At 48.8% G+C, this 21,576-nt stretch overlaps 9 protein-coding genes across 9 annotated transcripts; 3 read left to right on the forward strand and 6 right to left on the reverse strand.

Annotated features, from left to right (window-relative positions):
• Nucleotides 1-75: 75 nt before the first annotated feature.
• BC939DRAFT_3140 (uncharacterized protein) lies at nt 76-937 on the forward strand. Its single transcript, XM_051551478.1, has 2 exons — nt 76-593; nt 734-937. The coding sequence occupies exons 1-2, from the start codon at nt 198-200 to the stop codon at nt 785-787; spliced, it is 450 nt and encodes a 149-aa protein (XP_051417791.1). The 5' UTR covers nt 76-197; the 3' UTR covers nt 788-937.
• A 1,095-nt stretch (nt 938-2,032) lies between these two features.
• On the forward strand, nt 2,033-6,895 carry BC939DRAFT_391037 (P-loop containing nucleoside triphosphate hydrolase protein; the record flags this gene model as incomplete). Its single annotated transcript, XM_051551932.1, has 9 exons — nt 2,033-2,802; nt 2,908-3,122; nt 3,223-3,639; nt 3,778-4,666; nt 4,771-4,828; nt 4,923-5,137; nt 5,243-5,318; nt 5,417-6,221; nt 6,306-6,895. The coding sequence occupies 9 exons, from the start codon at nt 2,033-2,035 to the stop codon at nt 6,893-6,895; spliced, it is 4,035 nt and encodes a 1,344-aa protein (XP_051417792.1).
• A 421-nt stretch (nt 6,896-7,316) lies between these two features.
• Nucleotides 7,317-8,436, reverse strand: BC939DRAFT_472248 (uncharacterized protein; the record flags this gene model as incomplete). Its single annotated transcript, XM_051558257.1, has 4 exons — nt 7,317-7,559; nt 7,679-7,957; nt 8,089-8,163; nt 8,257-8,436. 4 exons carry the CDS (start codon nt 8,434-8,436, stop codon nt 7,317-7,319), a joined length of 777 nt encoding a protein of 258 aa, XP_051417793.1.
• A 1,638-nt stretch (nt 8,437-10,074) lies between these two features.
• Nucleotides 10,075-11,573, reverse strand: BC939DRAFT_390946 (uncharacterized protein; the record flags this gene model as incomplete). Its single annotated transcript, XM_051551926.1, has 2 exons — nt 10,075-10,492; nt 11,251-11,573. The coding sequence occupies 2 exons, from the start codon at nt 11,571-11,573 to the stop codon at nt 10,075-10,077; spliced, it is 741 nt and encodes a 246-aa protein (XP_051417794.1).
• Nucleotides 11,574-14,067: 2,494 nt separating this feature from the next.
• Nucleotides 14,068-14,570, reverse strand: BC939DRAFT_433992 (uncharacterized protein; the record flags this gene model as incomplete). The annotated part of the gene is made up of 1 exon (XM_051553309.1): nt 14,068-14,570. A coding segment is annotated over one exon (503 nt), but the record flags the coding sequence as incomplete, so codon positions are not given.
• A 128-nt stretch (nt 14,571-14,698) lies between these two features.
• BC939DRAFT_433993 (uncharacterized protein) lies at nt 14,699-16,193 on the reverse strand. The gene is made up of 4 exons (XM_051553310.1): nt 15,840-16,193; nt 15,658-15,738; nt 15,277-15,555; nt 14,699-15,152 (listed from the first exon to the last, which is right to left on the reverse strand). Exons 1-4 carry the CDS (start codon nt 16,017-16,019, stop codon nt 14,910-14,912), a joined length of 783 nt encoding a protein of 260 aa, XP_051417796.1. The 5' UTR covers nt 16,020-16,193; the 3' UTR covers nt 14,699-14,909.
• Nucleotides 16,194-19,146, reverse strand: BC939DRAFT_433995 (saccharopine dehydrogenase). The gene is made up of 9 exons (XM_051553311.1): nt 19,100-19,146; nt 18,885-18,970; nt 18,019-18,256; nt 17,818-17,926; nt 17,322-17,723; nt 17,146-17,192; nt 16,973-17,050; nt 16,723-16,879; nt 16,194-16,620 (listed from the first exon to the last, which is right to left on the reverse strand). The coding sequence occupies exons 1-9, from the start codon at nt 19,108-19,110 to the stop codon at nt 16,402-16,404; spliced, it is 1,347 nt and encodes a 448-aa protein (XP_051417797.1). The 5' UTR covers nt 19,111-19,146; the 3' UTR covers nt 16,194-16,401.
• A 318-nt stretch (nt 19,147-19,464) lies between these two features.
• Nucleotides 19,465-20,157, forward strand: BC939DRAFT_498060 (uncharacterized protein; the record flags this gene model as incomplete). The annotated part of the gene is made up of 4 exons (XM_051559768.1): nt 19,465-19,530; nt 19,659-19,704; nt 19,791-19,889; nt 19,985-20,157. 4 exons carry the CDS (start codon nt 19,465-19,467, stop codon nt 20,155-20,157), a joined length of 384 nt encoding a protein of 127 aa, XP_051417798.1.
• Nucleotides 20,158-20,349: 192 nt separating this feature from the next.
• On the reverse strand, nt 20,350-21,350 carry BC939DRAFT_509132 (uncharacterized protein; the record flags this gene model as incomplete). The annotated part of the gene is made up of 4 exons (XM_051561081.1): nt 21,195-21,350; nt 20,770-20,906; nt 20,466-20,634; nt 20,350-20,375 (listed from the first exon to the last, which is right to left on the reverse strand). Exons 1-4 carry the CDS (start codon nt 21,313-21,315, stop codon nt 20,350-20,352), a joined length of 453 nt encoding a protein of 150 aa, XP_051417799.1. The 5' UTR covers nt 21,316-21,350.
• Between the last annotated feature and the right edge of the window lie 226 nt (nt 21,351-21,576).

Raw genomic sequence — 21,576 nt, forward strand, 5'->3', positions numbered from 1 at the left:
ATACAATACAGGCAACCGCAAATTCGGAGCCTGTTGATGGCGGAGTATGTCTATGTAGGTCGCGTTGATCCCCTTGAATACCGATACGCGTCAATTGCACAGCGAACCGATCCCGTTCCTGCAGGTTGGACGCGTCAACTGCTGCGTGGAAAGAGGCGTTCGATAGATATGCCGCCTTTAAATTATTCCCTCCGGAGATGTTCTCCGCCAACGCCTTTGTTCTTCTGCTACTTACCACTGCGGGATACAACGCAGCGTCGATGTGCACTGTATGGTGTCGATGCAGGCCATTTTTGGACGGGACCCACCTCCCTCCCCTATCGACCGCTCGAACCCTGTTTTCAACCAATCACAAACTGGTTTTTAGTGTTCTTGCTCGTCCCCATGGGTATGAGGGGGCGAGAGTGTTTAGTCTTCACGTTCGCCCCCCTCTTCCTCCTCTCTTTCCTTCACTCTTCACTCCCGTTCCCAAAAAACAATTCACTCTTACTCACATACCAAAACACTCTCACATCCTTAAGCGTCCCTGCCCTCTCTTTATCCCCATCCTCATCCTCATGAGCTCCTCCTTTTGTCGAGACCCAGAGGGCTGGGTAAGACTTCGATCGACCTTTGCTTTCCCCTTTGCTTCCCCCTTTGCTTCCCCCTTTGCTGCTCTGGTTTTGTCACTCTTACTGACTATTTGCTATATATATTCGACCATTGTCCGCAACCCCCCATTCCACACCCACAGGGTCCTACGAGCCATGAGCGAGCAGATCTGACCCTTTGCTTCGAGTCGACGTAAGTAGCTCTGTCAACATTAACTGGTCTCTCCTCGTACTTTTCGTTGAATCGAATAGCCAGGCATCTTATCGCTCATAAGAAAAAAGAAATGTAGATAGCTATTCCTGCGTGCTTGCTTGCTTGCCTTTGTGTTGTTGTTGATTTGTGGGAAAATATTCTCTCATTCCAGATTCGACTGTAATTGAATAAAGACGAAGGATCTGGACTGGGGGAACTTTTGCTTAGTGTAGTTGTGTCTGTGTCCGATGGTGTATTGTGCCATCTTTTCTTATTTCTTATTCCCGGAAAAATCGTCCTTAAAATGGGTAAAAGAGAATATGAGAGCAAAGAAAAAAAAGCAAGATTAAATGAGGACTTTTGTGTAACCAAAACACTGAAGGGAGAAAACCTTAACTGCGCGTCAGAGCGGTCCAACTGGTTCGAGACTCCTGAAATAGAGAAGGGTCATTTTATCACAGGGGGTGTACCATATCTAGAACGCGTCGCGTTGCGAAAGCATGCGTTGTGTCTGCGAGGGGAGCGCCGCATCGCGGTTTGCTGTGGGCTGCAAGGGCAACTAACTGTCCTTGCTGATCACGCTACTGCCATGCGATGTCGTCCTATGTTGGTGCTAGGCCACCACGACAGAGGATCGAGGGTGCTACAGCACCAACAATAAAATGAAAAAAAGAGCTGGTGGTTCTGCTGTGGATGCGAGATTTGGAGTTTAAGTGCTCTGATTCGCGTCGTTGTTGCTGAGCACGGAAGGAAACACCTGTGCTATTCTTTATTCACGTTGCAGCGCATGCAACTGTCCCGCCAGTCGATGACAATTTCTAACTATCTATCGCTTTGTTCCCTGCTTCTCTTGATCAAAATGGGTGCTGTCAAACAAAAACAAAACAAAAACAGCATCCTCTTAGGCCTACCCGCCATTTTGGCGCTCATCGCTTTCGCCGCCAGGATCTTTGTCCTCATCACCCGAGGAACCCGTCATGGTCTCGGCAAGACCTGGATCATATACGGCCTCTCTCAAATCCTTGCTCTCGCTGCCGTGGCATCTTTAATCGCTAACGCGGTCTTACTCTCTCAGCTCGCGGATGGGTATTCTCCCGCAGAGATGATGGGGACGGCTCTGATGATCGCCGCCTGGTGTTTAGTCGTGGTCTTGAACAGTTTCGAAGCCGAATATGAAATTCGCGCGTCGCCCTATATCTTTTGTTACAGCTTTGTCTCCATCGTCGCATCCGCCATCTCTGTCAGAACCATGCATGACACCAACCAAACCGATCGGACTCCGTTCAAAGGCTTTGTTACATTCTTGGCTATCAACTGCGCGCATTTTATTGTCGAAGCATGGCCTCGAGGCCGCACCGTAGTACAACGAAAGACTGGCGCGAGTCAGTACGAGAAGGCCAATTTTTTCTCGCGCATCAGCTTCCATTTTATGCAAGACACTGTCGCGTTGGGATACAAGAGACCTCTCCTCCAGACAGATATCGCGACCTTGATGCCGAAACGCATGCAAGCCGAGTTTAGCTTTGAGCGCTTATCAGCAAAATGGGACACCGTCCGGGACAAGCATGCCGTCAAGGGTACCGCACCCTCGCTCATGAAGACCATCCTGACGTCTTTCAAGAACCAGTGGACCGTCATCATGATCCTCCGTATCCTGACCTCTGTCATGACCTATGTCTCGCCTCAGCTCTTCAACAGTCTGCTGGGATTCATTCAATCGTACGCGATGCCCGATGAGACGGACAGAAAACCGGTTTCATTGGGGGTGATACTCGCGTTCGGCATGTTCTTTTGCTCGATCGTGGTGACGTACTTGAACGCACAGCTCCAGGCCGCGACGGTCAACTTGGGCATTGAGGTGCGCACGGCATTGATGTCAATGATCTATCGCAAGGCGCTGAGACTGTCGAACGATGCGAGACAAAAGTCCACGGCGGGTGAGATTACAAACCATATGTCTGTAGATGCGGAGCGTTGGCCGATGAGTCTGTCCTTCTTGCCGATGATCATCTCAGTCCCGTAAGTTTTGTATCTCATCACCAGGATGGCGTGTTCATTAACAATAGTGCAGCGCATCTAAAAGCAATTCCCCTCCTTTTTTCCCTTTCTTCCTTTCCTCCCTAGCATTGAAATCGCTATAGCCATTTGGATGCTGTATGGACTCATTGGCTGGTCCATTTTTGTGGGCTTCGGTGCCGTGGTCTTGATGCCGCCTATTCACGCCAAGCTCTCGGCTTTCTTTGCGACCTTTCGCGCTGCCAAAATGAAGGCCATGGATAGCCGCCTCCGCCTTGTGAATGAGGTTCTCGGCGGAATGAAGATCGTCCGACTCTATAACTGTAATTACATATTCTTGCTGACGCATGTCCATCTAACGATATGGGCCAAGAACAGTTAATGAAACCATTTTTTTATATTTCTTTTTCCTCTCAAAAACAGGGGAGGAGTCCTTCAAGGAAAAGATCGGCGTTGTTCGTCGCGACGAACTCAAAATGCTCAGAAAGTTCGGTGTAGTTTTTTCATGGGTAGGCCTGGTCTTCCTGTCGACGCCTCTGGTCATTACCTTGGTCTCCCTCGCAGTCTTTGCGACCCATGGCGGACCCAACTTTGGACCCGGAGACATCAACCCGCAGACCATCTTTGTCAGCATCTCCCTTTTTGGATTACTCTCCCGCCCCATCAGCGCCATGTCCAGTACCCTCTCCCAAGTCACCAGCATCACCGTCGCCACAACTCGGATCCAAAAATTCCTTCTCGCCGAAGAACTCGACGAGTCCATGATCGAGCGTGAACCTGAGGAGGGACAAAACGATGGTCATCCTGTGATCGAGGTTCAAAACGGCATCTTTGCCTGGTGTCTCGAACAGGCGCCGATCGAAACCGAGAAACAGAAACGCGCGCGTGAGAAGGAAGAGGCCAAGAAAGAAAGAGAGGCGGAAGCGAAGGCACGTAAGGCTGGAAAGCCCCTTCCGGCCAAGAAGGAGCCTGTTGAAGTCAATTACTCGCCCACACTCACGAATATCAGTTTCTCGGTCCCCAAAGGCTCCTTGACCGCGGTTGTCGGACGTGTCGGACAGGGCAAGACCTCGTTGTTGAGCGCCTTGATCGGTGAGATGTATAAACGTCAGGGCACAATCCGAATCCGTGGTCGAATCGCGTATGTGGCCCAACAGGCCTGGATCATCAATGCGACGCTCAAGGAGAACATTACGTTCGGACTTGAGTTTAATCAAGATAAATACGACCGTATCGTTGCTGCATCAGGTCTGTTACCAGATATTGAGATGCTGCCCGGAGGGGACATGACCGAGATTGGTGAGCGCGGAATTAATTTGTCTGGCGGTCAGAAGCAACGAGTGTCATTGGCCCGTGCGGCGTATCAAGATGCGGACATCTATCTTCTGGACGATCCACTGAGTGCGGTTGATGCGCATGTAGACCAACATCTGTGGGAGAACCTGCTCGGTCCCAACGGTTTGCTCAAGGACAAGACCCGTCTTTTGGTGACTCATGGTATTCACCACCTGGAGCATGTCAATCAGATTATTGTGGTCAAAGATGGTCAGATTACGGAGAATGGACATTATGACGAGTTAATGGATGCGAAGAAGGGATTCTTTCAGCTCATTGAGGAGTTTTCAGTGAATGCTCGCAGAAATCGAAAGAAGAAGGCTATGGATGGAGCGGTTCTCGAAGGCGAGGCGGTGGAGGAGGAAGAAGAAGAGGAAGGAGCGAGTGAGACGGCTACGCAGAAGGGAGATAATAAGGAGGTCACGAAGACGCCGCCCAAGAAGGACGACAAGGCTGCGGAGCTGATTGCTGCTGAGAAGATGGTGCTAGGACGCGTTACCTGGGGGGTTTTCGATATTTATCTCCGTGCTGCGTAAGTCCTTTTTGCATCGGGTTCCATTTGATCTGGTGTATGCACAAGAACAACAATGGTGTTTCTGACCTCATTTATTTGCTTATACCGCGATGGAAAAATAGTTCGTACCCTGTTTCTGTGGTCATTGTCTTTGCCTATCTGCTTATGCAGACCTGCCAGGTAAGAAAAAAAAAAAGCATCTTTGGAGGATCACAAACGCGAAAAGAGGACCTTGGTACCAATCTAGCCATACGATTATTATTATTATTATTAGGTCGGCACCAATATTTGGCTGGAGCATTGGACGAGGATATCAGAAAACGGCACTCGCTCACCCGCAGAGTTCTTGGGAGTCTATGCCGCTATCGTCGTCGTCTACATGGGGCTGAACTTCTTCACCACGTACCTGCTCATGGTTGTGGCAGGATTGAGAGCCACTGCACAGCTTCACGACGCCCTTTTGAACGCAATCTTGCGCCTTCCCATGAGGTAAACCACAGAAGATCCTTTGATCTATTGAACGTAGAATTCGCTACGAATTCTTCAATGCGGACACGGCTGACATGGGGTTCTTTGCTCTACTATTCGAAACAGCTTCTTCGACACGACGCCGTTAGGCCGTATTGTCAACCGTTTCTCGACCGACATCTTTGCCACTGACAACACTTTGGTAAGGAATGACGCATGCCGCAGAGCAATTCTTCCTATTAGAGGATCAAGAGCGCGTTTACTAATTCATTCAATCTACTATGTATGTAATACATCTAGCCATGGGGATTCATGACTTGTCTGATGTATAGCGTCTCTGTGCTAGCCACCATTGTGGTCATCGCTTCTACGACCCCGATCTTCCTGGCCATGGTCCCCCCGCTATTTATTGCGCTTGTCTCCATTCAGCGCTACTACATTCGTCCCTCGCTCAGTCTGCGTCGCATTGACTCCACAAGTCGTTCGCCTGTTTATCAGCACTTTACCGAATCCCTTGTCGGTGTCTCGACCATCCGCGCAATGGGCGTTAGTAATACCTTCATTCTCCAGAACGAGAAAAAAGCCACTGTGTCCGCAAACGCCTTCTTCACCTACCAGATGGTCGCACGCTGGCTTCAGATCCGACTCGAGAGCCTCGGAGCCACCATTATTCTTGGCGCAGCCCTGTTCTCGGTCCTGAATAGGGGTTCTTTGAATCCTAGCATGGTTGGTTTGGCCTTGTCATATGCGCTTACGGTCACTCAGGATATCACTCTCCTGGTGCGCTCGTACTGCGATCTGCAGAACCAACTGGTGTCGATCGAAAGAGTTGACGAGTACCTCCGCAAGAACTCCGAGGCGCCCATTTCGCTACCTACAGATGACGACTTGCCCGAGAAGTGGCCTCAGGCCGGACGTATTGAGTTCAGGAACTTTTCGACACGTTACCGCCAAGGTCTAGATCTGGTGATCAAGAACATCACATTCGAGGTTCAGCCGGCCGAGAAGGTCGGTATTGTTGGACGCACCGGAGCAGGCAAGTCATCGCTGACACTGGCACTGTTCCGTATCATCGAGGCAGCAAACAGCCACTGGGCCAAGGCGAGTCATAACGGTGAGGATGAAGACACGATTCCACCAAAGTCCGATGAGAAGAATGCTGAGCTGGAGAAGGTCGAGGTTGAAGAAGATGGTGGATCGATCTGGATTGATGGGGTCGACATCTCAGTCATTGGATTGAGTCGACTTCGCAAACACCTCGCGATCATCCCTCAGGACCCCACGCTCTTTGCGGGCACCGTGCGCGAGAATCTGGACCCGTTCGAGGAATTGCAGGACGCAGACCTTTGGGAGGCACTGGAGCGCGCGCATTTGAAGGACCATATATCGTCACTCGCCGGTGGATTGTCGTTCAAGGTATCTCAGAACGGAGACAATTTCTCTGTCGGCCAGCGGTCCTTGATCTGCTTGGCCCGTGCGTTGCTCCGCAAGACCAAGATTTTGATCCTGGACGAGGCCACGGCGGCGGTGGATGTGGAGACGGATGAGTTGATTCAAAAGACGATCAGGAAGGAGTTCAAGGATCGGACGATTTTGACGATTGCGCACCGTATCAAGACCGTGATGGATTCCGATAAGATCTTGGTCCTAGAGAAGGGGCGCGTAGAAGAGTACGAGTCGCCCAAGTTGTTGCTGCAGCGTGAGGATTCGCTGTTTTTTAAGCTTGCGCAGCAGGCAGGCGAGATTAAGGATAAGGAGGAAGAGGAGGAGGGGCAGTAGTAGTAGTAATAGTAGTAATAGTAATATGTATCAGTGATAGATACCATTCACCACTCGATTCTCGTAGTATTTCATATATACCGTTGACATATTCCTTCGTCTGTTTCCGGAACACTGGTGTTCAGAATCTTATGTGTATTTCGTGCGTAACTTTTCCCTTCATTATTGCATTTAAAAGTTTTTTATGCTACCGCTTCCCATGCCCCTGATACAAATTGAAAGGTGCCTTGATTTATGCCTTTATATTCCAGATCCGTATACCTTAATAGTGAGGATTGAGTCGCTCTCTCTAAAATGATATTCCGCACCAAATTAATGTAACAACTAATATTTCCTGACCCAAGATTTATTATTTTCAATAATTGATCTATGCTGTCCTCAATGGTGTCTCCGCGAAAACATATCGTTGATTTTCTCCCTTCTAGTTCTTGGGTGGAGGCTTGGATGCGAAGGGGGGGTTGGTAAAGAAGGCCTTTGATGCCTCCGTCAGCTTTCGTCCCTGCTCGCTAGCCCTCCATGCCGCGATCTTGGGGTCCTTTGCGACCGTTTCCTTGACCTTGATCAAAGGCTCGGACTTGTTGATGACCTCCATGATTTGCGCTGCCTGTGGCTGCAGCGTGAGATGCTCAATCGCCACAGCGGTTCGGATATCCGCCAAGCTCAACTACCATTTCAAGTCAATTGGTCAAAAAAAGAAAAAAGATTCATCAACAAAGGAAGGGATTCAGATAGGCCTATCCCTCTCGAAAACACAAAACGCTTCACTGTTGTTTTTTTCTATACCTTTTCGCCAACATAATGACCATTGTTTCCATTATCATGCAGGTGCTTCTCATGGGTCTGGATCCAAGTCGGGAGAGTGTTGTTCAAGAAAGCCGCCAGCTGCCTCTCCTTGACATCAGGGCTGCACAAGGTCACACCCTGAGCAAAAGCTGCCTGGAAGAGGTGGGACGAGTTGTGGAACATCTTAATCAGGTTCTCCTCGTATTCGTTGTCGCCGAGGAGAGAGAATTGCTTGGCGAGATAGTGCTCGACGACAATAGCTTCCGACAGTACAAGATCCTACGTGGCGCGCGGGGAAATGGAGTGGGTTTAAATGTAGTTAAGCCAAGAAGAAGCAGGAGAGATTCATGCGTGAGCAGAGTGCAGACAGTTTTAAAAGATAAGAGAATCCTTTTCATAACGGTTCTTACATTTTCGTCCTCGGTCTTGATGTAAAGCACTGGCAAGACATGGAACGGTGTCTGAAGCCTTTCCTGACCCCAATTCTAAATAAAAAAAAAAAAAAAAAAAAACGTCAATTACTGAATGAGGAAACGCGAGAAACTGCTGTAACGTCAACATAAAAAACTCCAACTTACGTCTGGCGATTGCGAAAGGTTCTCCCACTTGGCGCCTCCGTACTCCAACATCTCGCGACTCGTGGTGCCAAGCGCGTTGATGGGCCAGTACAAGAGCTTGAACGAGGCTGGCTTCGCGAGCGACGCGGCGAGTTTGCTGGTAGAGGCACGGCTAAAATGAGCAGCTTGGAGTTGGGCCATTGTGTCTGAGGTGGGAAATGGGGTGTAAAGGTGGAATAGGAGGTTGTTCTGGATGGTAGAGTGGTAGAAAAGGAATAATGAGGATGGAAGATGTGCGGTTGGGGAAGTTTATATAGAAGCTGGGAGTGCAATGGCGCCAAATGACGGGGTGCAAGGGATCTCATTTGGCAACCATTGCCGCCGTGCTCATTGAAATCTGGGCTGCGCATCCGAGTGGGAGAATATGAAGCCTCTGATTTTATTTTTTTGACGCGCTTTACAACAGTGGCATGGAATATCTTTATGCTCATGGCAAGAGCAGCATAGCAAACCTTCAGTCCAGTATTGTTGTGTTGCCTGATAGTAGATAGCAATAAGGTTCGCGCTATTTATTTTTTTGGGAATCCGCACCCAAGCTCCATGCACAATGTCATTGGCTCATATCCTCTCTTTTTGGTGGCAACAAACGACTACCAGCGTGGTATGTCTCTGTCTCTTTCTGTCAAAAAAAAAAAGACCAATGCACTCGTGAACTGGTATTTGACTTTTTGCTTTTTTCATCTCTCTACCATGTACCCGCCTCCCCCGTGCATGCTTCACCCATGAGCTTCACACAGATATCCTACACTTCGGCAGGCTGACATCGCTGTCAACGTCGTCGCTGTCGGTGTCGGTGTGTCGTTGTAAGTAGTGTGGTTGCCGGAGATATCGCTGTCGCTGTCATTGTCAGTGCGGGGTATGCGGAGTGGTATGTTTTTTAAGATGAAGGAACGGTTGGGTCGGCGACAGCTTGACGAAATAGGAAAATGAGATGTCTCTGCCATGGAGCATTCATTCCACTCGGTGTACTTGGTTTCGCAAGCTGTCTATTGTCGCGTACCCGTAAAAAGCTGCTCAAGTTTTCCTATAAGACCTCATGGTCCAGGATCTTTTCGATGAAGGGACTTGAAGGTGGAGTTGGGTTGACATCACTACCATGCCGGGAGTCGTAGTAATTTGGATCGAGGTCACCTTCCTCGTCATCTTTCTCAACCTGATCCTCCTCAACGACTTAGCTCTCCTTGTGCGATAAAAACAAATGCCGGTATTCATCATGGTCTAACGCGAAGCGGACGGATTCAGCAATTGCCTCTGACGGGCCCTTACAATCGTTCTTGTTGAGATAGTGAAGAACTAGAAAGTTTTTCTGGCCTATCACAAATACTGAACTGAAGGTTCGCTATGCTGCTTTAGCTATGAGCTTAAAAGTCTTTATGGATTTGTATTATCTGAAGACAGACTTAGACAATGCTAGGGAGAGCCAGTAACGATATTTCACAAAGCCCATTTCTAGCTGGCAGAGTCGAATAACATGAAGACTCAAGCTTATTATCCGAGGGCCAGGACCATATATGTGTTATCTTCTTTTATTGAAATAAAACGCGAAAATCCAGAAACTACCCGTAAGGAAAAAATGAAATAAATTCTGCTCGTATACCATGAATGCCTACTATCTTCTCAAAGGAGAGCCAGGGCGTGCAGAAATGAACCAGGGTGGGAAAAGAGGGTGGGACATATATGGTCCTGGCCCTCGGATAATAAGCTTGAGTCTTCATGTTATTCGACTCTGCCAGCTATTATCCTTCGGGCCAGGACCATATATGTGGATCCAGAGCAGAATTATGAAAGAACCATCGATGTGAAATTGGTCGCGGTAGCTGCATTCAGTCGATAAAACTTGTCGAAGAGTACGGATGAGGACCAATTTCCATGGACAACAACATCATCCACGCGAGCACCTTGTTTGATCGCAGCCGTAGATCCGATGGCACGGGCCTTGGGTAACTTGGCATCCTTTGGCAGATTAAGCTTACGACTAATGAAAGCGATGTGGTTACTGATGCGCTCAGCTCCGACATGTCGGCTAGGATCCCGGACATCGCGCAGGAGGGGGCGATATCGTATCGACGCGTCTTTGGGATGAGGAACATCAATGTCATGTCCTTGAATGCGTCGGAGGTATTCGGTGAGGGTCTTGACTGGGCACAAGAGAGTATCGTCGTGACTCTTGACTGTGGTATATCTGCAGATACGGTTACTGCGGTGTAGGGGGTCTACTAACGGGTTCTATAACTTCTACCATTAGTTCTATTTACAACGGGAGTTACCACGCGAATAGGACTTCGGCAAGGCTGTGCTTCGGTCACTTACTGGTTCGTGGTGCAGGGTCCTCCTTTAGATCGGAATGTAAGAACACAAAGGTAAAATAGACTAGACGTAAATGGAAAGGAATAAATATGGGGATCTATTTAGCTAAATGGTGCGAGCTAGGACTATATTCCTTTGGGAATGACTGGGGTAGTTGCAAGGAGTTCGCATATTGTGATGTCCGATGAGGTGAGGAGTCGTGACAATGAAGTCCACCCCTCTGGAGTCGTTGTATGCCAATAGTTGCTGATCAGGCCTCCGTTGTACCTTTATAATGCCGTTTCACGAGGGTGGGCCGATGACGGATGCTCAATGAGACGATCGGTAATCGGGGAAGCGCTGCGGGGCAAGTACAATGTCTAAATAAGAGCGATTGACGGCGCAAAGGTGGCGAATGATCAGGATCGGCATTTCCTGTTGATTGTATCTCGTTGCATGGGTTGCTGACGGTGGTAGTCAGTACCTGTCGTTGATGCGGTGTTATCCGGACAATCTGGACGAATACAATGTGTGATACAAATGATTTTGGTGGAAAGAAGACTCTGGTTCAGGTACCAGACCGTTTATTCTTTTATTCTGGGGGCGGTGCTCTTCCCCGTGATCTAATATTAACTTTGCAAGAACAACCAACTGATTCTCATTTACTACACCACATTACCACCTCGTGTCTCCTTTGGGATCAAAATAGGGAGGACAGCCGTGATCCGGTCTAAATGGAACTTATCATTGGACAAGTCGATGCACATAATGTCGTTGGGGCGTAGGAAACCACATGTACCAAGGAGCCAACATAACTTTTGAGTAAGAACCACCGTGCTGAGGCTCTCGTTCTCTCCTTGCTGACGAAAATAGTCGACTACGGGCTTGATGTCGATGTTCAGTTCCTTGGTGTGCTTGATCTCTCGCCGACGTAAAGCGAGAAAGAATTGTTGAAAGTCGGGGTCGTTAAACGAGGACTTGTCGTCGTACATGTGAACGATGGCCGACTTGTATGCTTCGACTGTGGCCGAGGACCAGTTGTTAATCGATACGCCTGAAGCAAGCCAGTTGAGGAGCTGTGCTGGCTGCGGTTCCATAGCGTCCACTCCGCGTGCAGTGGCCCATTTGATGTATCGATCCTGCACACGTGAGTATGCTTGCTGCTTGCGTCTCAGTTCTGGGCTGTCAATGATGATGGATGCTGTGTCGGCGTCCCATCCTTTGGCCAAGAGGCGGCGCCGTTTACCCTCCATGCGCATAACGACCAATGGGGGTTCTTTGCCAGAATGTCTGGCGCGTTTCCCGGTGCTGGAATCACATGATGACGGGGGATCGGGATCGGTTGCGCCGTCGATATCATCCTGACTGTCGGGTACCACACTGCTGACGGCCAGCGTGGTGTCACAATGGTTGCTGAGATCTTCTCCTGGCGGATCTTCTGAAGCACGAGAGGGATCAGATTCCATGGGGGGCATAAGTAGACGTTGCCTAGAGGTCGCCAACGATGTCGAAGAGCGTCGTGTCCGGCGGCGCCTGGCGTGGGCTTCCAGGTCATGTATTGTGGCAACTGGTGGTTGATCGGCGAGGCGAAGAGATCGACGTGGTGGGGTCCCCATTTGCGATCCATTTTCTGAAAGAATGCCTTGCTGATTGACCATTCCAGTTGTCCTGTCAGTCGTCGGGAAGGTGCGTCCGCTGGGTTGAACGCTGATGGGACGTATGTCGTCCGAACCCTGGTGCCCGTTTTCAGGCACCACTCCCATAACGATGTCGCCAGTCTCATCAAGTCCGGTGATCGCGTCCCTCCGAAGTGATTGATGTACGCGATTGTCGTTATGTTGTCGGAAATAATATTCACTGTGCGTCCCTTGATCTCTGGGCGACGGAGGGCGATAAAGACTGCCAGCAACTCCTTGTAGTTGATATGGCGAGATCGATGCTGCTGAGACCAAGACCCGCTGTAGGAGTGTTTGTCGATCACAATCCCCCATCCCGAATCTGACGCGTCTGTGTAGATGTCCTTCTGAGGGTTCGATACAATCCATGAGAGTCCGTTCCATTGTTGGAGGTGGGTACGCCACCAAAGAAGTTCCTCCGTTGCTGCTTGAGGGAGAGAGATCGAGCTCTCCCAGGACGAGCCCGATTTCAGCGCATGGATCTTGGCGGCTTGCAAATGTTGAACCTTGAGACGCGCTGGAAAGACCGCTGCAGTCATGGCAATGGCCTTGCCGATGAACGACGAAAGCTGACGAATTGTGCATGTCCCTTTGTTGGCCAACTTGGATGCCTCGCGTCGTACGTCGCGGATCTTCTGTCCTGGTATCTTGAGGGTCATGGACCGTGTGTCGATCTCGAATCCCAGGTATTGCAGTGTCTGCGAGGGCGTCAGACTGGACTTGGATGCCTTGGTCAAGAAGCCTAGGCTCTTCAGTTTGTGTAGTACCATCTCTGTAGCCTTGAGAGACTGTTTCTCTGTGGTCGCCGCGATAATCAGATCGTCCAGGTACGCCGATATCCGTATCCCTTTCCGCCTGGCCCAGCGTAGAAGGGGCTTGAGGACTTTCGTAAAAACTAGGGGTGCTAGTGATAGACCGAATGGTAGAACCTTGAACTGATAGAGTTGGTCCCTCCACTGGAACTGAAGAAAGTGTCGCGATGATGGGTGAATTGGGACGTGTAGGAATGCATCGCTCAGATCTATAGATGTCAAGTAATCGTTTCGATTTATTAAATGGCAGACGTGTTGAATTGTTTCCATTTTGAAGTGTTGTATTGGGAGGAATTGGTTTAGTGCTCGTAGATTCAGTACTGGCCGTAGGTCTCCTGTCTTTTTGGGGATGACGAACAATGGGCTTGTAAAGCCGGGCCCACTCGTGCATTCGATTGCTCCCTTGGTCAGCAAAGCGGATACTTCGGCGTCGATGGTCTTCATTGCATCCTTCGATAGCGGATGAGGCGGAGAGTGAAACTTGGACACTGGTGGCGGTTTCTCGAACGGCACTTTGTAACCCCCTTCGATGATGGACAGGATGTCGGAGTTGTCGGTAATTCTCTGCCATGCTTCTAAGAAGAGAGTGAGTCTCCCTCCGACTCTCTCTGTGTTTTTCGGCGGCTGCTGCTTCGGCCACGTCGCTGGCTGTCTCCCTGTCGGTGGCTGCTGCTGTCCCTTCGTCGGTAGCTGCCGCTGTCCCCCCGTCGGTTGTTGAAATCCCGGTGAAAAGAGGAATTGTTGTCCCCATAATCGTTGCGGCGGTATCGCTGATTGTTTTTCTGCTGGTTGTTGCTAGAATTAGAGTTGGATCGGTCGTTGCCTGATTTGGTGCTGCCGGTCTGGTGCTGAGATTGAGGAGGTCTTCGGGGTTTGAACGCGTTGGTGATGGTCCGAATGGATTTAATCTCCTCTTGAAATTTGCCTGGGTCCACAATATCCAAGGAGTCCTGCTTGTAAGTGGCGCCCTGTGAGCTGCGCAAATTGTCCATGCGTATGGTGTTGATCCTGTCGGCAGTCGCAGCCAGTTGTTCTCGCATGAGAATGGCAAATGTTGAGCATAGCTCCACCACGTCGTCGGCATCCATGGGTCCGCTGCCTTCCATGGACCAGATCTGATGGAGGAACATGTCGATTGGTCTCGTGAGGTTGACCAGACGCTTTTGGAGGTTGCGTAGCTGGTGATCATGGGCCTTCTGTGGCGGAGAGAGAGGAATGACATTTGGGATCTTGGGAGGTTCGTATCCCATCGCTGAATTCTTGGGGTAGCGGCGGAACTGTTCCCAAAATTCGTCGTCCGGGGTGTCTTGCTGAAAGAAAGATGCGGGGTCTGAAGGCTGGATAGGAGGATATCGTTCAGCTTCCTCTGCAGAAGGATGGTAAGTCTTGACGGAGATCGGTTCCTCGAGCTGAGGGTCTGAGTCTCTGGAGCTTTGAAGAATAGCGATCTGGCGGGCCATATTGGCCACCTGTTCTTGAAGGTTGGCAATAGTGTTTGCATCTTGTGTGAGAGGAGTAGACATGGAGTGATTTTCTATGTATGCGGGTATGTCCCTGGCGAAACAAAAGAAGATAGTAGGCATTCATGGTATACGAGCAGAATTTATTTCATTTTTTCCTTACGGGTAGTTTCTGGATTTTCGCGTTTTATTTCAATAAAAGAAGATAACACATATATGGTCCTGGCCCGAAGGATAATGACTATATATTATTAACTTGAATAGAATGCGAATTTCCATTTCCTCATAATCATGACCAAAAATGGCCACGTTTATGAATGATCATTGTACAGGAGTATTTTCTTGTGCATGCATCCAATTGCATGGTTTAGTGACCAAATCTATTCTTCCTGGTCCGCGCCGTCGGATGGAGCGGTGTGGGAATAACAGTAGATTGACCCCTTCACGAGCGCTTTACATTCATCCGTAGCTCTCCAGGCAGCGATCTCTGGATTCTGCTCCACCGTCTCCTTGACTTTCCACAACTCTGTGCACTTCTTAAACTCTGCCGTGATTGCTTCGCCAGATGGTAGGTGCGAGAAGTGATCCATCACGTTAGCCAAGTGAATATCCGCCAGAGAGAGCTATGAAATGTCAGCAATCCAAGCATTCAAGCAACAAGTACAACGAAAACGGTGTAAGATCTCTGTCCTCAAGTATTCTGTATAGTCATTCTTCGTCCAGAAAGATGTCTGTACACGGCCTTGCCTTGTCCCCAACGTAATGTCCGTTTGATCCATTGGCCTTCAGGTGGAATTCATGATCCGCAATGAAAGTTGGCAACGTCTTCGTCATAAAGGTCTCCAGTGCGACCTTGCGCTTGTCCGCGTATGTCCATGTCACACACATGAAGGATCGCTCACGAAGGTAATGGATGTTGCTGTAGAATGCCTTGATAGTAATCTCTTCCCACTCGTTGTTGCCCAATAATCCGAACTTCTTTGCGAGGTAGTGGTCAATGACGATAGATTCTGACATTACGACCTCCTAGTTCAATGGCGAATTAAGAGTGTTTAATAAACATAGGTAGATCAGCACTCGCTGTACTGACATATCATGAAAGCTACACAGATGCCATCAATGCTTCACCTTGCCACCTAGGCCGGTAACTGTCAACACCGGCATTACTCCGAACGGTGTGGGGAGCTTTCCAGCTTGCCACTCATCGTCCTGTAGTGCATGAGTATAGTCAAAAGTGCAGCAATGTTTTGTTAGTCTATTACAAAAGCATCAAGGATAAGGTAGGGACGGTATCGACGCATAGAACTCACAGCGGGCAACCGGTTGCTCCACCTGGCCTTTCCATACGTCAAAATATCGCGGGATGTGGCTCCAACAGAGGCCACATCCCAGTACAGCAGGCGATATGAAGCACCTGGATCAGCCAATATCCTTGCATTCTCCTCCGAAGACGTGGCGCCGATGAAGGATTGCCTCGCAGTTGTCGACATGATTAGAATCTTCAGCTGTTCCGTAAAATGTCTTGTTGCTGCTGAGGACTCGCGGTGGATGGGACTGCGGCTTGAGGTGGGAGGGTGAGAGGTATGAGGGAGTATGGTATAAAAGTGGTGTTTATATACGCATTATCGAGGTGCAAGACAGGTCGTGAGAGTTTTATTTCACAACGCTGGGACCTTTTTGTTGGACGAATTATAACGGCGTATGGTCTATGTTGGCCGAAGATCGAGCCTCGTCGGATGACGGTTTCTACCAACAAGGTGTGTGTCTTGAAGATGCTGACTAAACCCGAGCAAAAAGCAGGAAGGCATGAAGTACAAGGCAAACATGTATCTTATTTCTTCTAGCTGACAATTTTCTATCTTTTCTCGCTCTTTACAGGATCTCCTCGTGGCAGACAACACCCTCGGCTTCAATGGCCTTGATGAGCGGATCGTTGATGTCCGAGGACATGGGTGCGAGGACGCCGGGCTTGTTGATCACGCCATCCAATACCAACTGGGTAGCAACCCCGCAGGGCATGCCGACCAAGCGGGCCATAGCACTGGCGCCCTCGGGGTTACCGTATTCAAGAATAGTAGATGTGCGGGTTTGCTGTTAAAAAAAAGGAAAAAAAGGGAAAAAAGCGTTAATCCGCTGCATCTTCACAAATGATATACAGAGAACATCTTGCACGACAATGATAGCTTATGTTACCTTGGTACCGTCCTTGAGCTCGACCTCGAAGCGGTGCTGGAGCATAACCATATCACGCTCGCCCTTGGCATACATCATCTTGTCCTCCAAAGTCGCGCACAGCGTGTCGAGATAGTTACCGCGGCGGTGAACAGGCGTCGTCGAGAACATACCGAGCCTGATGATATCCAGAAAATTTAGCACGGGAAGTTGTTACTATAAAGTCGCATGTATTTCTCTTGCATCTATGAAATTATGCACAAGAACATACCACTTCATGCCCTTGATAATGCGCTCAATCTCTGCTCCCTTGATCGAAGACTTTTCCTTAATCAACTCAACAAGGTCACTACAAACAACGAGCAAAGGAAAAAAGAGGTCAGCCATTACTTCATTCAAAACCAGTCAACTTTGTATCCCTGCCCCGATTGCTTGCTCACTTACGCCTCAGCATTGCTAGAAGATCCAAGACGTTTGGCGAGAACATCATTCTATCAACACCAAACACCCAAATGTTGACGTATGGTTGGTTAGAGTTGCATGACACACGAGGAAAGATGACTTAAAAGATACCTCCCCCTCCCCATAGACATGGCAGTCATTCGTATTCCGTGACTTACCCATGCAATCTCGGCGGCATTGGGAGCCAAAAAGTCCTGAGGAGCATCCTCCAAAAACCCAATATCGACCAAAGTCTTGACAAACTCGGGGAATCCAGCATAGCGGAGGGTACCACGGAGAATGGTTTGGGCCTCAGGGATGTTGTAGCGCTCCTTGTAAGGGGTCGAGTCGCGGTTGGGGTAACCGACAAAGGCGAATGCGGGGTAGATGGGAATAGGCTTGGCCGAGTTCATGAGATCATCGCCCGAGTATTCAACAACTTCGCCATTCTCGTAGAATTTGGCGTTGTTCTTCAAGGCTAAGAGAACTCCGCGCGACGACCACGAGAACTTGTAGCCGAGAGGGTTGTTGGAGGCCTCAGGGGCGGGGAGACCACCACAGTATGACAAGAAGGAAAGGACCTAAAGAATTGTTGAGGAAGTGAAATCAGAGATCCGGATCAGGCGCAGTCAAGAGCCAAGAAAGGCTTGTCAAGGATACATTTGGGTCGCTTACCTTTCCACCCTCGGCGTGAACCTCGTTGATGGTCTTGAGAGCGTACAAGTGATCGACACCAGGGTCAACACCAATTTCGTTCATGACAACAATGCCGGCAGCCTTGGCACTATTTTGATTCGGAAATAGGGACCAATAGGTCAGACTCCCTTTTCTTTCCCTCGTTCAATGATATTCGAAGTGATGGCTAGATCCACTTACGCTTCGTCGTAGGCCATCATGGCGGGAGAGACATAGGAGGTGGTGACAACATGAACCTTGGCCTTGATGGCTGACTTGATGACCTGAGCATGGTGGGTGTAGGGGATCAAGGAGATGACAAGGTCGTGTTCGGCAACAGCGGCATCCAATGCAACCTCGTCGCTGACATCGAGGGAGATGGCGGTGGTACCGGGATAGCCAGCAGCGAGCTCCTGGGCAATGGTAATACGTCTGGCAGCTATGGATGGGCAGATAAGGCGAGACAGAGGATGTTAGATCGAGAGACCGGTCAGGATGGGTCATCTTAGGCGGAAGATGGATCTGATACCGATAGATCAAAGAGAGACACGCTAGGTCAAACATTTGGTACTAGCGTCGTCCCTAATGACGAACGAAAGGGACAAAGAACGTAGGGTTTTGTGACGGGTAGCCCCCAGTCGAGCCAAGACAAGAACATATTCATAGTAAAGTCTACCCACGGTCTGGCTCCTTCCGCTGCAGACAGCAAACAAGGTTTGGATTGGAGCACCAAAGAAATTTTGCCCGACTCATTGGCGATCACACATCTCCCCAGGAAAGATTTGATCCTTTTGAAGATAATCGACTGAATCATCTTCCGTCCCCCCACACATACGCATATATCCATCCTCTCTTTACGTCCATATTCTCCAGACGAGTCGCTTCACTCTCCGCTCTTCCAATGCCTACATAAATTACACCCTAAAGATCTATCGAGATCCGTTGTCGCTGATTATCAACTGTAAAAGCGCCACTAAAAAAAGAAAAGAAAAAGAAAAGATCTTCCCTCCTTCCTTCCTTCCTGGGTCTATTCTGCGAAAAGAGCAATTGAGAGACGAGCTCTTTACCGATGGTGATCTTATTCTCTGAGCGACGGCAGAGATACTCAAGGCAGGGCTCGGCGACGAAGCCGGATCCGAGAAGCAAAATCTTCCTATATGGTGGGAATAACATGACGTCGAAGCAAAGGGGGATCAGGTAACGCGTTAGTTCCTGTTGCATATGATGAAGAGCGCGTCAAATGATCACTTGGATAAACAGGATGAAAGAGCCGCTTCCTTACTTGACAGCCATTGTATGTGATGATATGATGTGAAAGGGCGGTGAAAGGAGGGAGGAGGAGCACAAAGGACGTGGACTGGCCGCCTTTTTATGGACCGAATGATTGGGGAACAGAGCAGTCCATTAAGCCACCGTGCCACCAATCTTCTGTGGCAACCTCAGACAACGCCCTTTGTCCACAGTTCTGCTTGTTGTTCATTCCAATTCTCGCACAAGACTCGATTCACCATGGCTGTATGTTGTCCAGAAAGAGACAGAATTGAATAAATACGCGGACTAAGGACATGAGGGAAACTGAGCAGCTTTATTAAAAAAAAAACACACACACACATTCCTCACTAGGATTCAATCAGAGCACACGTTGACATGGCCGCCAGCGGTGCAGATCAGTTTGTCGCCCTTTACTACAAAGTCTTTGACAGTCAGCGTGAGGTACGACGATCGCCCTTCTTATCCCTTGGGATGCTTCGTTCGCTCCCAATTACCTGGCAATGGGCTGTTTATCCCAGGACATATTGCGTCTCCAGCTTCTGACCCACCTTGCTATTGTCTATTTACAGGTTCTAAATCGACTCTACAGGGACAGCTCAGCGATTCTCTGGAATGGTATTCAGCGCTTTTCTGGATTCGGCTGCAACAGGAAGTACTCTGAGGCATGTCTATTAACGACTGGACATAACTCGTCTTCATAGGAAACGCATTCGCGGGAATAAAGCCTTTCTCTGAATTTTACGACAAGTTGCCCAAGAGCGAACATTCTGTCGAGTCTTACGACTGCCATCCCTTGCCAGGTACGGAGGATGGGATAATTAACAAATCTTTTTGCTTCAGCCACATAGGAGCTATTATCTAACTCGCTTTTAATATATTTCCATCTATTAAATAGTACGTGGTGCGACCGGGCCGAACGCACCATGCGGTATCATCCTCAACGTTACTGGCACTGTACAGTACAGCAACGAAAAGAAGAAGCGGCTCTTTTCACAGTCGTTCGTCCTGAGCCCCGATTCGACCAATGGCAGCTTCTATGTCTGGTCAGATTGTTACCGTTTCGTTTAAGAGGTTCTTCAGCAGGCACAGGGACAAGACGATAGATCAGGCAGATCTAGAAGACGACAATAATTTTGTATAATACCATGGAGAATAAACAACGCAGATGGATGAATCGTAAAAATCGACGGCTTTTATTACGGTACAGTCATTTTTTAAGCGGCTCGAGGCAACCCAGAGTGGAAGATTCATGCAACTGTCTCAGAAAGCGTAATCACCCCATGAATCTAACCAAGCATGCAGAAGGATCTGTTCAGTCTGCGTTGTCCAATCCTTTCTTCCGTATAATCATTTTTTTATGGAATCGAACTCGTTACCATCCGTGATGCTATGCCAGAACTTGTAGAGCAATGCCATGGACAAGAGGTCAAATATCGTCGAGAACACGGACCCGCTGACACGACTGCGTGCTGTTTCCGCGATTTTAGAACTCGCACCAAACAGAAGAATTTGGCCGACTGCGAAACTCATCAGCGCTATAACTGCCTAGACTATTGATGTTGTTAGAAGTAAATTCAGCCAAATGTTCCTTAAAATAAAATAAAATAAAATAAAATAAAATAAAATAAAATATATAGACCATTTACGCAACGGCTTACGCTCATCCAGTTTTCGAATTACCAGAATAATGACCAGGATCATGTATAGTAGCGCCGCAGCGGCTGGGAAGACGGTCGTTAGAAAGAAGAGTCCTGGACTATGCCCATGGTGCGATTCAGTGATATCCATGGCAAGATCCAGGGATAGGAAAGTGGTTCCTGTCATCCAAACAATATTAGTGCCTACCACAAACTAAAAATTGCTTCGCCCAGTGTTAGATTTTAAATACGCTTATTCACATCCAGAGAATCGTCCTGGTTGATGCAACATGCCTGGATCATATATTTTGTTCCGTCAGCGACGAACTGAAAGACTGTGGAAGAATGACACAGGTCAGCTTTTTCCATCGTCCATGTCCATCTTCGCTCTCAATAGCACATGCCGATTTTCTAACGTACGGATTAGAGCGTTGATGATCAGGGTCCAAAAAAAACACACAATCGTACCCAGGTGCAATGCAGAAGTCCAGACCATAAACATCCTACTGTCGCCCCTGGGAACAATGCTCCCGATCGTAAAGAGCTGCAGCAGCAATATAATGGTAAATATCACGAACAGCAGACTCATCTCGGTTCTCCCTGAATTTGAGTATCAGTATCAGCAAGGTATAGTCTTGTTGGGATCATTCTTGTTCCCAAAATGATATGGATGGGGGTTCTTTATCCACAGCCATGAACATACGGCTGGCCTTGCAAGCTAATTGCTGTACGATAAAGATGATCCCCAGGAGAGAAATAACGAATGTGCCCAGATCCCGAGATAGTAAGGAGCATCGACCCATGACCGATTCCTGCAGAGTGTTGTTCAAAAGGTTGCATGTTGCAAGCG

The sequence above is a fragment of the Gamsiella multidivaricata genome (genome assembly GCF_025024155.1).
Source record: "Gamsiella multidivaricata strain RSA 2152 chromosome Unknown BC939scaffold_1, whole genome shotgun sequence".
Taxonomy (NCBI): Eukaryota; Fungi; Mortierellomycota; class Mortierellomycetes; order Mortierellales; family Mortierellaceae; genus Gamsiella; species Gamsiella multidivaricata.